Below are 15653 nucleotides of genomic sequence, written 5' to 3' on the forward strand. Positions count from 1 at the left end.
CACTAACATCATTTGCTTCTTGACCATAGTTAGTTTAACCCAGACAACCATCCTCTGGCAGCATATGTCTACACGAGGCCATTTGCCCCTCAATTGCCAATTCAATCAAAGAACTTATATTTGTCAAGTCTTGTGTGGACACTCTGCATATATTTGATCCAGGCTACAAACATATGTACACATGTTTGTGCATACTAGCCTTTATAAATATGTTAACCACCTCCATTTAATTGGCAATCAATTTGAGTCTAATCAAAAAAATATAAAAAAAAGTCTAATGCAAAAAAAAGCAGCAGGACAGCTGGGAGGTGGTGCTATGAACTGCTGACTTGAGGGCAGGGCGCGGGATAAGTAGAATGGGATGTCAAGAGGACTGATTCTGGGTTTGGCTCAACTAGTATTCTAGCTCCTTTTGCGTCTTCAAGAGAGTCCAAAGCCAAGAAAAAATGTTTTCCTTGCCAACAGAGGACAAATACAACACACAAACCCTCTTGAGCTTTTGGAGGGTTATTCAGTGGAAGCAGAACAAATTTATCCAAGGGCAAAAATTTGGCAAAAAAAAAAGAGAGTAAAAAAACCAACCTCTTCCACTTTTTTTCTTCCTTTCCAGTTCTATTAAATCCCTTCCAAGGATTGTGTTTAACTTTATAATCACTGCTTCCCTCACCATCATTCTCCTCCAAATGGATTCCTATCATCAAGCAGACAAAAGGATGTTCCTGCTGCATTTGTTTCTCTATTATAATGACTTCTTATTAAGAAGATAATAACTCTTCTTTAGACTCTTCCTCTCCCTGTTATTTTCCCCTTCAGTGATTAAGAGATGCTTGCTGTAGATTCACCTTTATTCCCAGTCCTACAATAATGTTCTGAGGACTCATTAAGTTCCCAACAATTTTTTTAGACAATCTATTTCTTTGCCAGCTCTACCTTAAGCAACCCAACAAAATAACAAGAAACAGGATGTGCGTAGAATCATCAAAGCTAACTCATGACCTTATAATTGTAACCCTTATCCTTTGTTTACCTGCCAGCTCCCTTTATTTTTGTATTCTCTTGTCCTATTATGTTTCTATTTAAACGCTAAGTTCTTAGGGATGAGGACCTGGTCTCTGCCCATAAAGCATTCAAGACACTTTGGACACTACATAAACAAATGATATGTAGAAGATTAATACACCATTTCAACTTAGTCTACAATGCTTTCCTTTTGCATTCCTACATTTCCTATATAAATTCTTTCTTTGGATTCCACATCCTTAATTGTCAGTTCAGCTTCTGAAACTGTGGCCATGTTAATTACCATGCTCTCTAATTTTTGCCTGAAAACATTTTATATCAACTTCAATTCAATGATTGCTTTTCATGGGTCAAATAAAAAATGCATCTAAATAATAGTAAGAGTGATGTCTAGGGACCTAATGATGACTCTATGCTTTGACTTATACAGCAGAGATAACCTCATGCCTCATAGCTTCTGCTAGGATGTGACATTGACTGTTTTATTAGGGAGCAAGAGAATCATATCAACCTGACAAGGACCAAATATGCAGTGGGATTAAGCCTCAGACATTAGCATCAGAAGAGTCTTGCTAAATTGTAAACCATGTCATACATCCCAAGTCATTCGATGCTCGGAGTCTCCGAACAAAGCAATGGAATTTTGCAATGTTATTTCATTAAATAAATAATAGATAATATAGAAAATATAATTGTCTTGTGAAACTTTAGCCCAATACAAAAATACACTTAAATAGAACAAGAATCCCAGCATAGATTACTCATAGATTTTAAAGTCAGAAAGGGCCATCATGGTCATCTAGTCTGACCTCCTGCACAATGCAGGCCGCAGAACCTCACCCACCCATTCCTGAAATAGACACTTAACCTGTGGCTGAGTTACTGAAGTCCTCAAATCACAGTTTCAAGATTTCAATTACAGAGAATTCACCATTTACACTAGTTTATATCTGCAAGTGACCCAGGCCCCATGCTGCAGAAGAAGGTGGTCTATGCCACTATGTCTATGCCAGGCCCCATGCCACAGAAGAAGGTGCTGCATAGAAGGGGTCTATGCCAATCTGACCCTGGAGAAAATTCCTTCCTGACCCCAAATATGGTGACCAGTTAGACCCCAAGCACCGTGGGCAAGACCCACCAGGCAGATACCCGGGAAAGAATTCTCTGTGGTAACACAGAGCCCTCCCCATCTCGTGCATTGTCTCCAGTCATTGGGGATTTTTGCTACTGGCAGTTGCCGTTGTAGGCAGTCCCTTCATACCATCCCCTCCATAAACTTATCAAGCTCAGTCTTGAAGCCAGTTAAGTTTTTTGCCCCACACTGCTCCCCTTGGAAGGCTGTTCCAGAACTTCACTCCTCTGATAGTGATAAACCTTTGTCTAATTTTGAGCCTAAACGTGTCGATTGACAATTTAAAATGAATGAAGTGTTAGATTTATACTAACTACGGTAACTACTTCTTTAAAATGCCTCTATAGATGAGCTGATCGATTAGGAAAAAAGTCTATCTGCCTTACATACAATCATACTTATAATTCTCTCTATGAAATACAAAAACACATTTTAAATTTACTGTATTTATGGTTGCTTGGGTTTTTTCTAAACAAATAAGAAAAAAATCCATTTAATCCAAGACTACTATCTATCCTAGGTAGGGTGACTTAGGGCTAGAGCACTGGACTAAGTCTCAAGAGAGCTGGCTTCTATACCTGGCTCTGCCAGGGACCTTAGGCAAGTCATTTTCCTCTTGAAAAGTGCAATACAAGAGCTACATAGTGTCATTTTTATAAGTTAGGAGCATAACCTTGCATCATAGCAATGAGGGAGGTCAAGAGAAATGGAGCAGTGCTGGAGATGAAGATGATGCCTGAGTCATCCTGCTATGAATGATGTGACCCATCAGGGAAGTGCTGCCACCCTTGTTGCAAGTGGCAGCTGTTTAACAATGTACAAAACAGAAATTTAGGGCAAAGAGTAAAAAAAAAAAACCCTGTCATGCATAAGGCCTGATTCTCATTTACATTATAGACCTTTTATACTGCTCTAGCCATGTAAAGGGAACTTAAAGTGAACATAAATTAAATGTACAGCCACTTTAAGGGCCCTTTACACTGGCAGAGTATAAGGGGGCATAGTGTATGTAAGAATCAGGCCCATTGTACTAAAAATAGTAACCAATCGGCCAAATCAATGGGTCTTCACTCACGCAGAACAGCCAGAGAGCTCAGTAATTTTGTCCAGTGCATGTAAAGTGCTTTGTGATTCTTAGTTGAAAGGTGCCATGTAAGTGCAAATATTAATATTGTCATTTCCTGATTGTCTTATATGAGTGGGAATTAATTAGCCCAAGTTTTTCCAAATAAATTCTGTATTTTTGCAGATCATTTTTTTCTGCCACAATCAGCTTCTCCATCATCTCTATTGGGTATATCAAGATTCATAAATCTGTCTCATGAATTCCCAGCATGCAACCCCTGGGGAGCAGCCAAGTGAAGCTGAAACAGAATGACAGGCTAAGGCCCCATTCATAATCAGACTTTTCCTTGAAGGTTATTGAGTCCGGCATGCTGGGTGGCACTCTCTGGGTATCATGCCCAACCAAGAAACTGCAATGCTTAGGCAGAGGAAAAGCCCAGGGGTGACATCCTGGCTAAATTGACATCAGTGAAAGTTGGTTATTGATCAGGTTTTCACCCAAGTACCGGAGGGACTCTACGGACTACAGACTCTCCTTTGCTGACCTCCAACTTGACTTTCATTCCAGCTACATATTTCACTATATGAATTTATTTTAAAACAGCATGGAATCAGCACCATCAGTGTGGCAATAAGCGCATTTTATGAGCTTTCACTTTTATCTTCAACCTTAGACTCCCCTCCCTTTGCCCCCACTCTTTATTTATGGAAAGTCCTGCCTGCATTATTTCTAATTGATCCCCAGTTCTTCACACCTATTTTGAAGGAAGGGCCCTGTTAGAAAATCATCACTGTAACGGCCTGATCCCACAGTTCTAATACAGACAAATGTGCCCTTGCCTGTGTCAGGAATGCAGGGTTGAGCTATTCATCAATTACATGGATGTTTCCTAGACACAGTAAGGATAACTAAATTAGTGGGAGTATTAGTATTACTATAGTGCCTAGGAGCCCTAGTCATGGACCGGGACCCTACTGTGCTGGGTGCTGTGTGACTATTCAGATTTAGGTCTCAAAAAATGGTATTTGATTTCAAATATATTTCTTCACTTGCTGGATAGTCTTCATTGGAGCTACTCATGCCCCTCTGTCTTAGTGACTGAACCATACACATACCCTGGCAGTAGTGGAATTCCACTTGGGATGAATGTGGTTCATTATTCCTAACTATACCTCTGAGGATTGCACAAGTGAGGAAAAAAGCCAAATTGACTTAACTGAATTGTTAAATATTGAAAAGAAACATAACACTAATTAAGAGACCACTTCGGAACAAACACGGGATACTCACTTAGTTTTTATTCAGTTCTGACTTGGGCCAACCTCCCACTGAAGTCAGTGTGAGAGATGAGAGCCAAATGATGCAGTGTTTAATCAAGCAAAATTCCTGTTGAAGTCAATGGGAGTCTTTGTACTAGCTTCAGGCCCTTTGAACTTTGAATCAGGCCCTTTGCCTCCAAACTCCCCTCTCACTAAGAAAATAATACTGACTCCTGTCCCACCCATCCTTGAGTTAAAGAAAAACCCTGACTTTTACCCCTTCCATGGTCACAACCCACTGGACTCTAATGTGGATGAACGTAACCACCTCAGATTTTATAAATGATCAGTGTAACCATGTCTCTGAAAGCACAAAAGTTGCTGCTTTTAGAGCCCATCCCTCTCCATTTTTTGCAAAGCTCAGAAGGATCCTGAAGGAACCACCAGCCAGCTGAGCTAATGAAATCGACAGCAAACTGGGTGAGCACATATTCACCTCAGGAATCACACCGTAGCCTGTCATACAGTCATGTTATCATCCTGCCCCCTCCAGAATGCCTCTGAGTAAGCATCCCCCTAGAGCCAGCCCTCCCACACATGCAGAGTCTTAGGGCTTGTACACTCTACCACTTACGTAAGTATAACGGATATCACTCAGGGGTGTGAATAAGCCACCCCCATGCGTGACGTAAGTTACACAGACTTCAGCGCCGGAGTGAACAGTGTTATGTCAGCAAGAGAGCTTCTCCCACCAACATAGCTACCACCTCTCACAGAGGTGGTTTTATTATGCCGATGGGAAAGCTCCCTCCCATTGGCATGGAGCGTCTTCACTGGCTGCACTGCAGCAGGGCAGTTGCACCACTGTAGCACTTCTAGTGCTAGCTAACTAGCCCAGAGAGTTAATATGAGGATCCTTCAGCATACATCCCAAATGTAGATGGCTCGTTTCAATTAAGGGAGCAAGCACACAATCTTCAGGTTCCATCCCCCTATCCTACTGCTGCAGGAGTAGAACCCAGGTGTTGCCAAAATTTAGAAAAGCTTTGCAATGGACAGTTGCCCAAATAAGCTGCTGTTCTGGGACCTGTAAGGTCACCAACCATTGAAACATTTTGTGAACAGCTGGGTGAGTTTAGGATTTGTATAGTCTTTTACAACATTAACTACTAAATTACTATAATCCCCCCGAGAAACAGACAATTATTATCCCCATTTTAGATACGTGGAAACTGAGGCACAGAGAAGTTGGAGCCAAATTCCAAGATATTCAAAAATGTATGCCAAGGTTGGGCCCCAAGGCCATATTTTAGACATCCAGATACTGTAAGTGGCTTGATTATCAGAAGTGAAGAGCACTTGAAGGCCAGCCCAAACTTCAAGCGTGAGGAGTCTGATCTTCAGGAACAATCAGTTCCAAGTTCTCTGTCTCAGTCACCAGTTTGCACTTGCTACATTTTCAAGACTCTTCACAAGGAAAAAAGTTTTAGAAAGTTATTTTCTTTTAGAATGAAAGCTGACATTCCTGGTTAGTTAGGCCCTCCAAACATGAGCTGACTCTGGCTGCTAGTACTCTGCACTTCTACAGCATCTTCTATTTGGGAATTTCAAAGTGGGTTTTTTTGACAAATATTTATGAACTGAACCGGGTGTTATTATACACATTTTACAGATGGGGAGACTGCAGGACAAAATGTTTGACTTTTCCCAAGAAAACAGAGTATATCAGTGATAGAAACAGGAATTAAATTTAAATCTCTTGCCTTCTTATCCTGTGTTTTAGCACCAGACCTCCCCACAAGAATTCACAACCCAAGCACTACTTAGAATCTAATATTAGAAATCTATCTGAATGTTGTCCCCTTACTCTTATAGGAAATGGATCACATGTGATTTGGAGAAATCTAATAGCTTTCTTTTTGTCTCTCCTAAAGTTTATAATCTAAGAAGTGAAGAATAGGAACAGAAAGGAGATGAGGACATGTACAGAAAATAGTTTTCATATACAGGATGCACAAGAGAGTCAACTCTCAGAAGTTTACAATTGCTTTTCTATACTATATGGCCAGTCTTTTCACACCTCCTTCAGTATTTTGTTCAAAAGTCCCTCTTTCTGCTCTGTTTAGGGCTTTTTTCTTCCATCTCATTCAAGTCATCCAATTTCTCTTTGGTCTATTGTCAAAGGGCCAGCACAGGTTGGCTAATAACAGTGCTCCTGTCAGGCAGGTAGGCCCAGATCTATAAAGATATTTCAGGGCCTACATCCCAGACTTAGTCTCGGGTTTAGGCACCTAAGTCCCAGTTTTGACTCTGCTGCAATCCACAAAACTCCTGCCGAATCCTGTCAGTTCCTAAATTTTCAGAGTAAAAGTTCCCTTGGTGCCTTGATTTCAGTCTCCAGGCATGCTCACCACTGCCTCCCTCTCAGTGTCTCAGTGCCTATCTCCTGCCTAAGCCCCAGAGCAATTCACAAACCAGGGAAGATCAGCATTCAGCCACCTAACTTGTGTGTGAGGCCTGATCTGGTAGGTGGGTTCAAAGGCTGCCTACTGAATCAGGGACCATTCAAAATATGGAAACAGCCGCACTTATAACCCAGGGGTTAGGAACTACACCTGCAATGGGGGAAGGTCCAGGTACAATTTCTGCCTCTCTGTTAACAGGGTAGAAAGGATTTGAATTGGGCTCTCTCTCCTCTGAGGCACATGTGCAAACCACTGAGCTGTGGGATATTCTGACACAGGACTCCTCTAATCTCTCCTGTTGAAGCTATTTCACGGTGGCTAGATAATGAAAGAGAGAAAATGAGTGTATAGTTTAGTGTTCAGTTGGACATCCACCAGAGAGGTGGGTGACCCAGGGCCCAGTTCCCTGCTCCAGTCACCACCACATCCTCCTTCACTGTCTGTTTTGCGTTGAGTGAGGCAGGTGTCTAATTCATTCCTGCAAGAAACTGGTTAGGAAGCTAAGCCACCTGACTCCAGGAGATGGGCTCCCATTCATGGATCGCCAAGCAGAGATAAGTGCCTATCTCTTTGAGAGGGGTGGGGGTATAATACCCCTACTGTTGTCAGAATCTCCCATGGACTAGCTTAGGTGGCTCCCTGCCTGTGATGCTGGCTTTTGTGGATTGTATTCTATGGCACCTATCCCTCTCCATTCGTTATATAGGGAGCCTAGCCAGGCTTTCTGGATCGCAGTGTTGTTCCTGTGATTTTCTAGGTGCCTAAAATTTAGGCATTGCAACACCTAAGGACTTTTATGGATCTGGGCCACAGCATTTAAAGTTTCTTTACTAATTCTGCTCTTTAGGGGAAAAAAACTCAATGCACACCCCAGCAGTGCAAATAGTTGAGCCCCAGACAGTAACTACTGACTAGCCTCCCTCCTTACCTACTCTCTGTTCTCATACTATTTCCTGTTACCTTCCTAGTCAGTAATGGCCCTTATAATAAGACCTGGTTCCCAGATCTGTGTATTTGGGCTATGATGACCAACGCTTCTCAATTAAACTCTGAGGGAGCACGGAGAAGAAAGCAACCCATCAAAAATCCAGGCAACCTCTTAAGGTAGTCACCCACCATCACACCTACTTATATGGGATCAAATTCTGAGGATCTTACTGGGTGACGAATGAATGAAAACCGACTGTGGACTTTGGCCCAGATCCACAAAGGTACTTAGGCACCTAAACCCCAGTCTTAGGTGCCTAAGTCTCGGGTTTAGGCACCTAAATCCCAGTTTTGACTCCACTGCAATCCACAATACTCCTGCTGAGCCCTGTAGGTGCTTAGACTCACTCGGCTCCTAAGTTTTCAAGGTAAAAGTTGCCTAAGCACCTATGATTCAGCCTTTGAGGAAGCACATGGTTGCTTCCCTCTAGGCATCTAGATGCCTATCTGCCGCCTAAGCTCCAGGTGGCAGGGTCCTGTCCATGGATTGCTAAAAGGGCTAGGTGCCTCCCTGCAGCTAGACATCTATCTCTGAGAGAGGAGCAGGGCTTAGCACACACCCCTCTAGTGGGCATTTCCCAATGGCTGGCTTAAGCTGCTCCCAGCCTAGCATGGTGGCTTTTGTGGGTCACACTCTTAGTTGCCTCTCTCCATTCATTGTACAGGGAGCCTAGAAGCCTAACTCAGACTTTGTGGATTACAGTGATGTATTACTGCGATTTTCTAGGCACCTAAAAGTTAGGGACCATGATGCTGCCATTGCAACACCTAAATTACTTTATGGAGCCCAGCCTTGGTAACCATGCCCAAAGGAATTACCATGCCAAAATACACCTATCGTCTATCTAGTCTTCTACTCTGTCTCCAACAAAGGGTAATGCCTAGTACTTCAGAAGCAGGTGGAACCTCCTCATAATGCACTCACATTGTGCAACACTATAAAGAGAGGGTACTGATTATTTTAGGCCCTGAACCATGAGGATTAGTAATCCTGGTGATTTTACCCTAGCAAGTGTAATTGCAGATCTTATTTTTATTAAAATAATTGTCTAATCTTTTGTTGAATCTTATATCACTTTATCCAAATGGGAATCAGAGAGCTAAACTCAACAGAGGCAGTCAGGTCTGTTTTCTTTTTACTACATTAGACCTTTTTCTTTCTTTTTTCCTCTCAAAATTCAATTTCAGATCAATCTAATGAAAGTACCCACATCCGAAGGGGCTGCAATTAAAAAGTAGTGCAATAGCTGATTTTGTCCATTCCTCACTCCTCTATATTTACAATAGTTTATAATATCATTGAAGCCAGGTCATAGATTGCATGAAGCACTAATTAATGAGTTATTTTCACTGCAGTATATTCATATTAAGAAGCAGTTGTGTGCTGACAAAACTACAAACTTTCACTTCAGGCAAACTGGGATAACACCAGCTGTGCAGTGAGACAATGTAGTTATTGCTAGGAGAAACTGTTCTGTACCCTGTACCGCAGCAGGCATCAGTATTTGAGATAGGCCTGAACTGAATGCCATTGGCAAACACAAACTTTGAGAAGTTCACGTCTTTCCCTGAATTTCATGGACAGGCCCTGTCTCTATAACAGGTGAAACAAAAGCCCTATATCTGACCAGGCTATTGAGGCTATTTGGATCTGGATTCCCCCGATCTAGACATTTATACTGCATTTATCAGTCGTATCTGAGCACCTGCACATCTGAACTTCACAGCCTGGGATCATCTCTGGTCTCTCTCAATAAAACAAGTAGTGTTTGTGCCATAATACAAATGTTTTTGGAATGCAGAAGAGGGGATCAGTGTGGAGAGCACCTTTCAGCCACACCGAGGTTCTCCTAGATCCACGCAGCTGCCATGTGTTTTCCTTCTGTGCTTTGCCTCCCAAGGCAAGACCCTTCCAGGGGACATAGGACCTAGGGCTCAGGTCAGAGGTTTGACCTTGCAAACTCATCACAGGCTTCATCTCCTCTCTACAGCCTCTCCTTACTTCCCCCTTCTAACAAAGGCTACTCCAGCTTGAAAGAGCACAGACCCTGGCCTATGGTTAAAGTCTCCCTTTCATTCCCCTTATGGATCTGTTCCATGAGAATGTACTCCAGTAGCTCAGAGCTGAGTCCTCATTATAACTCTAGGGAGTATGATCTATGCATTCATCTACACAATGAAAGTTAGTCTAATTGAATTAATAATAAACATCACCCCTAAGTGTAGCTTTGAGATGAAGACATGTAACACCGCCAAGACCCAAGGAGGTTACCCCATCAGTTCCATTATTCTGAACTATGGTCTTACAGGCAGGCCAACACTTGATGCACTGCAGTAATCCATTGTTCCAGCAAGGGAAGATGTCACTTTTTAAAATCAACATAAAAGGTAGAAAGCAAAAATGTTAACCCCTTGACAATAATCTGAAACACTGTTTTGTGTTCTTACACTCAGCTCAGTTACAAGTGCAGCTTTATAATGTATCATCATATTTCACCACAGCTGTGAGCCATGCTTACCTATTCCCAGTCATTCAAATAGAATGCTTCTTTATTGAGAAAATACATTTTAATATTTTACACTAGCTGGCCTTAAGCTATTCAGTATGTCACTCTGCTAAACCTGTTTAATTTACTATTTAGAAATGATTCCCAGTTAGCCAGTGAAATGCCTGAGGACAAACTGAATTTATGAGAGATAAGGTTTGTTCAGAATATCTGACTTGCAGTGACACAACCTGCCTGTATATGAGATTAATGCCACCACCTTTTAAGGTAAAAGAAAGGACAAAATATTGTGTACACTTGAGAACTGAAACCTGGTTCAGACTACATGACATTAAGAAATATCCTGGTGTTGCACTCTATAGGCAGCAGTCTTTAGCATCCTGTTGAGATAGAATTTCTAATAGGCAGGAAAAAGTGTTTGTTAGAAAAACAAGAACTTTGCATATCTTTCATCATTGACTTTCACACATACAGCACACAAATTTCTTGCTTTAATATTCATTCCTAGAACTGCTCCATTATGTATTGCACCTCAAGAATAGCAGGAAATGTTGACCTCAGTAGCCCTCACATGATGTGTATTAGAAATGGATCAGAGCAAAAATCCCAGACCAGAAGCTTTCAACTTGGAAAAGTTCAGATACAAGTCCAGGTTCCACCTTCATCCTGAACTCCTGCCTGTACATATGTTCTTATAAAGAAAAACACCAGAACTGAACACACTGTGCTTTGGGGAGATGCAGATGCAAATTCAGATCTGCAATTTGATGGTCAGGTCCATCAGTAACATGTATATAGGCCTTAAATTAATCTCATGGTATAAAATATATACGTTGCTACATTTTTCTCAGTTGGGTATAACATAATTCTGCGAGAGCAAGATATAAGATAAGCAATTGCCAGATGTCAAAATTTATACACTTTTAAAATATATATAGTTTCCTCTTGTGAACTATAGAGTTGTGAGATTCTCAACAGTTTGACCAGGCAGGAGGAATTGGGTTCAGCTTCATGCAAAGGTTTTGTGAACCTAAGCAAGCCTCTTGCTTCAGTTCTGGATCCATCACAAAACTCCATTCCAGGTGAGTATAAAATAGTTTCAAGTTTGCTTGCAAACATTTTGCACTGCATTTGAGAATAGATCTGAACATCCACCTACAATGTTTTAGGGCCATCCTCTCCAGACTCCAGGTCAGAACACTGAACAACTATGATTTGAGGACTTCAATAGCACAGATATAGGTGTGAGGTTTTTTGCAGGAGTGGTGGGTGAAATTCTGTGGCCTATGTTGTGCAGGAGGTCAGACTAGATGATCATAATAGTCCCTTCTGACCTAAATTTCTATGAAACTAAAAAGAGGCTGTCTGCCACAAAATCCATCACAGGTTTTGCGCTGAGCCTAATGAAGGTTAGGACAGGACTTGAGCAGACCTCCCAACAGTCCCAGGTTTTTCAGGACTATCCCACTTTGAATGCCAAAACCCTCTACCTCAGTTGAAGTGACTATTTCTGCATTCGGGGGCACTTGGGATGGGAGGTTGGAGTCTCCAGGCTCCCTGTTTGAGAGGGCCCCAAAACCAAGTGGCATTGTGACCTGGCACACAGGATTGCAGCACCACTCAGGACATACCCCTCGATAGATGCAGATGGAGGGGCTCACAGGCCAAATTTGAGTGGTACTGCAACAAAGTGTGCTAGATTACAATGCCAACCAAATTTGGCCCATACACACCTCTGTCTCTAGCTATGGAGGGGGAGAGGGGCCAGACATAAGTGGCGCTGTGTCCCACGTTAGCCACTTGAAATGTTGGGAGCTATGCTTTGGCGTGTGAATACTTATGCACTGCAGACCTCATCAATAAAGCTCACTCATGTACCTCAATATTGAGGTTCAGTGCTGCAATTTGAGCTGCTCCCAGTAAATAGGGATAGAACATTCTCAGACTGAAATGCCAAACACATCAGGCCAAATTCAACCCCAGTGTATCCTCACTGACTTCAGATGATCTACACCAGCACAGAATATGGCCCCCTCGACACTACTGTAGAATAAAGCAAGTGTTGTCACTCTTCTGAAGTGAAATTCTAATCTTCCTCATCAAAACAGATTTTCACTACAATAATTCTGGACTTTTGGTGTATGATTTATTTATGACTCATTTATTAAATGAATAGTCATCTTATTAATGAACCCCAGCTTTATCAGTCAAGCCGTAAATGTTCTTACGTTAGTGTGCACAGGCCTAACAACAAATAAATGATGCTTTAATGTGAATTCAGCATTGGTGAAAGCTGCCAGATTAGAAGCACTGCAAACAGGAACATGTACCGCACAGCCAGCAGCAATGCAGACCTTTTCACATTATCTTGACTGGGAGGCACCAGCTAAAGAGGATTATCAAGTCCTTATACCCATTTGGTCTTTGAGCCCTCTGTTGAGGCTGCCAGTTGGGATGGTGAATGTTGGCAATACCAACACTTCTTGAGTGGAACCTGGAATGAGACCAATTCATTTCACACAGGCCACCAAACAGCTCTCAGGTGATAACTTCTGTCACTACCCATTTGGGTTGGATTCAAACCAGAGACTACAAGCTGGAATGCGCCCTACCTCATTGCCAATCCCCCTGAGCCCTCCAGTCACCCTGTGGTCTGGACTTAGCAATGAAATATTAAGCTCATTTCTCAGAACTTCCAGGAAGAGGCTCAAAAAAAAAAAAAAAAGTTTCCTCCTTCACCGTGAGTTGCTGTCTTCCTCACATGTCTCACCTGAATCAGAGTCTCCAGCTCCAGTGGGGTCACACAAATATGCTCCCGAAGGAAATCCGCCTTCTCTGAGGCTATCGTATTTTTCTGGCTGCTTTCGAAAGGCTGCTCCAGGGCACGGAAGACAAGACCTCCAGTTACCAGGTAAGCTACAACCACAACAAAGATGGCCACCACCGTTTTCCACTTCATGACTGTCTGCAAGCCCTGGGAGGTGGTTTCCATGGTGGCGACCACAGTGGTCCGGGAAGAAACAGAGAGTCGTGGAGCTGGATGGTGCCCGTTAGTCTTGGGCTCAGAAGCTGGCATGGCTGAGGGAACAGCCACTGAAATGCAAAACAAAGGATGTTAAAAATAGGTTTGGTAGAAATTAATTTTTAATATATATTAGGGCTGTCAAACAATTAAAAAATAATCACAATTAATTGCAAGATTTAAAAAATAGTTGTGATTAATCACAGTTTTAATCACACTGTTGAACAGTAGAATACCAATTTAAATTAATTATAAATATTTTTGGTGTTTTTCTACATTTTCAAATATATTGATTTCAATTACAACACAGAATACAAAATGTACAGTGCTCACTTTATATTATTTTTATTACAAATATTTGCACTGTAAGAAAGATAATAGTATTTTTGAATTCACCTCATACAAGTACTGTAGTGCAGTCTCTTTATCGTGAAAATGCAACTTACAAATGTAGATTTTTCTTTACATAACTGCACTCAAAAACAAAAGCAATGTAAAACTTTAAAGCCTACAAGTCGAAGCATGAAGAGGCATACAAATGTTTAGCATATCTGGCATGTAATTACCTTGCAATGCCAGCTACAAATGTCCCATGCAAATGCCTGTTCTCATTTTCTGGCGACGTAAATAAGAAGTGGGCAGCATTATCTCCCGTAAATGTAAACAAACTTGTTTGTGTTAGCGATTGGCTGAGTGAGAAGTAGGACGGAGTGGACTTGTATGAGGTGAATTGAAAAATACTATTTCTTTTATTTATCTTTCTTACAGTGCAAATATTTGTAATAAAAAATAATATAAAGTGAGCATTCTACACTTTGTATTCTGTGTTATAATTAAAATCAGTATATTTGAAAATGTAGAAAAACATCCAAAAACATTTTCACAGTTGCAGGAAATAATTACTTAATGACAATAGACACTGACATTCAAAAAGTCCTTTAAAGCACAAGTTATCAACATCATATGTCAAAATATACAGAGTTAATATCCTAAAATCAAATGTTAATAAGTTCTCAAACTGCATTTTTTTTAAACTTTGCCTATCTGTAAAATTCTGATTTTCATCACTGGAAATATATTTTCATCAGTTTTTGTATGTATGGTGCAATCGACCTTTATCAACATTTACCAATAAAAATCTAATCCTTCCAAGCCTCATTAAAAAATAAAATCTCTAATTGAAAGCATGGCCAGAATCTTTATGTATCTGCACATATAATTTTGTAAAGTATTATGTCCAAGATACACAGAAGAACCTTGTTACATTGTAATGATAATCTCAAAATGAAGGGACACCTTCCCTCAAAGGATCCCTCAGCATTTCACATATTTATACAAACTACTCACAGAGATCATTTCACCCACTACTTCTAAGGACATACCAGCTGATGCAACAATTTAGGAAAGAAGTGGAGAAGTGTTTATCCAGTTATAACACCAACAGGTATTTTAAGTTGGCAGAATGTAAATCACACAAAATGGAGTTTTGTCAGAACACTGGAATTAGCATCCTATTCTTACATAATTAATTATAAATTATTATTAATTTTTATTAATAATTATTATTATGGAGTCATTAGTGACCAGAAGTGGTTAGAACTAGACCTGGTAGATTAGTGAAACATTTCTTTTCAAACATCTTGACAAATCAAAAGGCTGAGTTTGATTTACTATGATTTGTGGGACCATATGATTCATAAGTACTCAGAAAGCCACTGGGTTTTTGTGAAAGTGTTCATGAACCCTGGGAGCTTTAAATATTTTAGCATGAAACATGCTTCATCCAGTGTTCAGTGCCAGACATTTACTGTTCATGAAGGGTGAAATTCACCATCATGCAGAGAGTCAGCACAAGGCCTATGTGTCACTTAAATCCTGCTTAAGCCCTCAGAATAGGGCTACCTAGGCCTTTGAACTGTCATGCTACTTTTCAAGCTGATCTGACTATACATATAGCATATCATATCGGTTTAGGAGAGGGTACTAGATTCATTTTAAACAGAACCTCTGCTGCAACCTTAACTATGGGGCTACTATCATTACTCCATAATCACTTTGAGACCTCATTGGTTTTTCAGGGGCTCTCAACCTTTCCAGACTGATGTACCCTTTAAGGAGTCTGATTTGTCTTGCGTACCCCAAGTTTCACCTCACTTAAAAAATACTTGCTTATAAAATCAGGCATAAAAATACGA

General features: G+C 41.0%; 1 protein-coding gene across 1 annotated transcript in view; it reads right to left on the reverse strand.

Moving 5' to 3' along the window:
* Nucleotides 1-15653, reverse strand: part of KCNK10 (potassium two pore domain channel subfamily K member 10) — a 98824-nt gene that overhangs the window by 48862 nt on the left and 34309 nt on the right. The window contains exon 2 of the mRNA XM_048854394.2: nt 13207-13529. Coding sequence (XP_048710351.1) covers nt 13207-13529 — 323 coding nt within the window. The remainder of the gene's footprint in view (nt 1-13206; nt 13530-15653) is intronic.

Source organism: Caretta caretta, chromosome 6 (assembly GCF_965140235.1).
Source record: "Caretta caretta isolate rCarCar2 chromosome 6, rCarCar1.hap1, whole genome shotgun sequence".
NCBI lineage: Eukaryota > Metazoa > Chordata > Testudines > Cheloniidae > Caretta > Caretta caretta.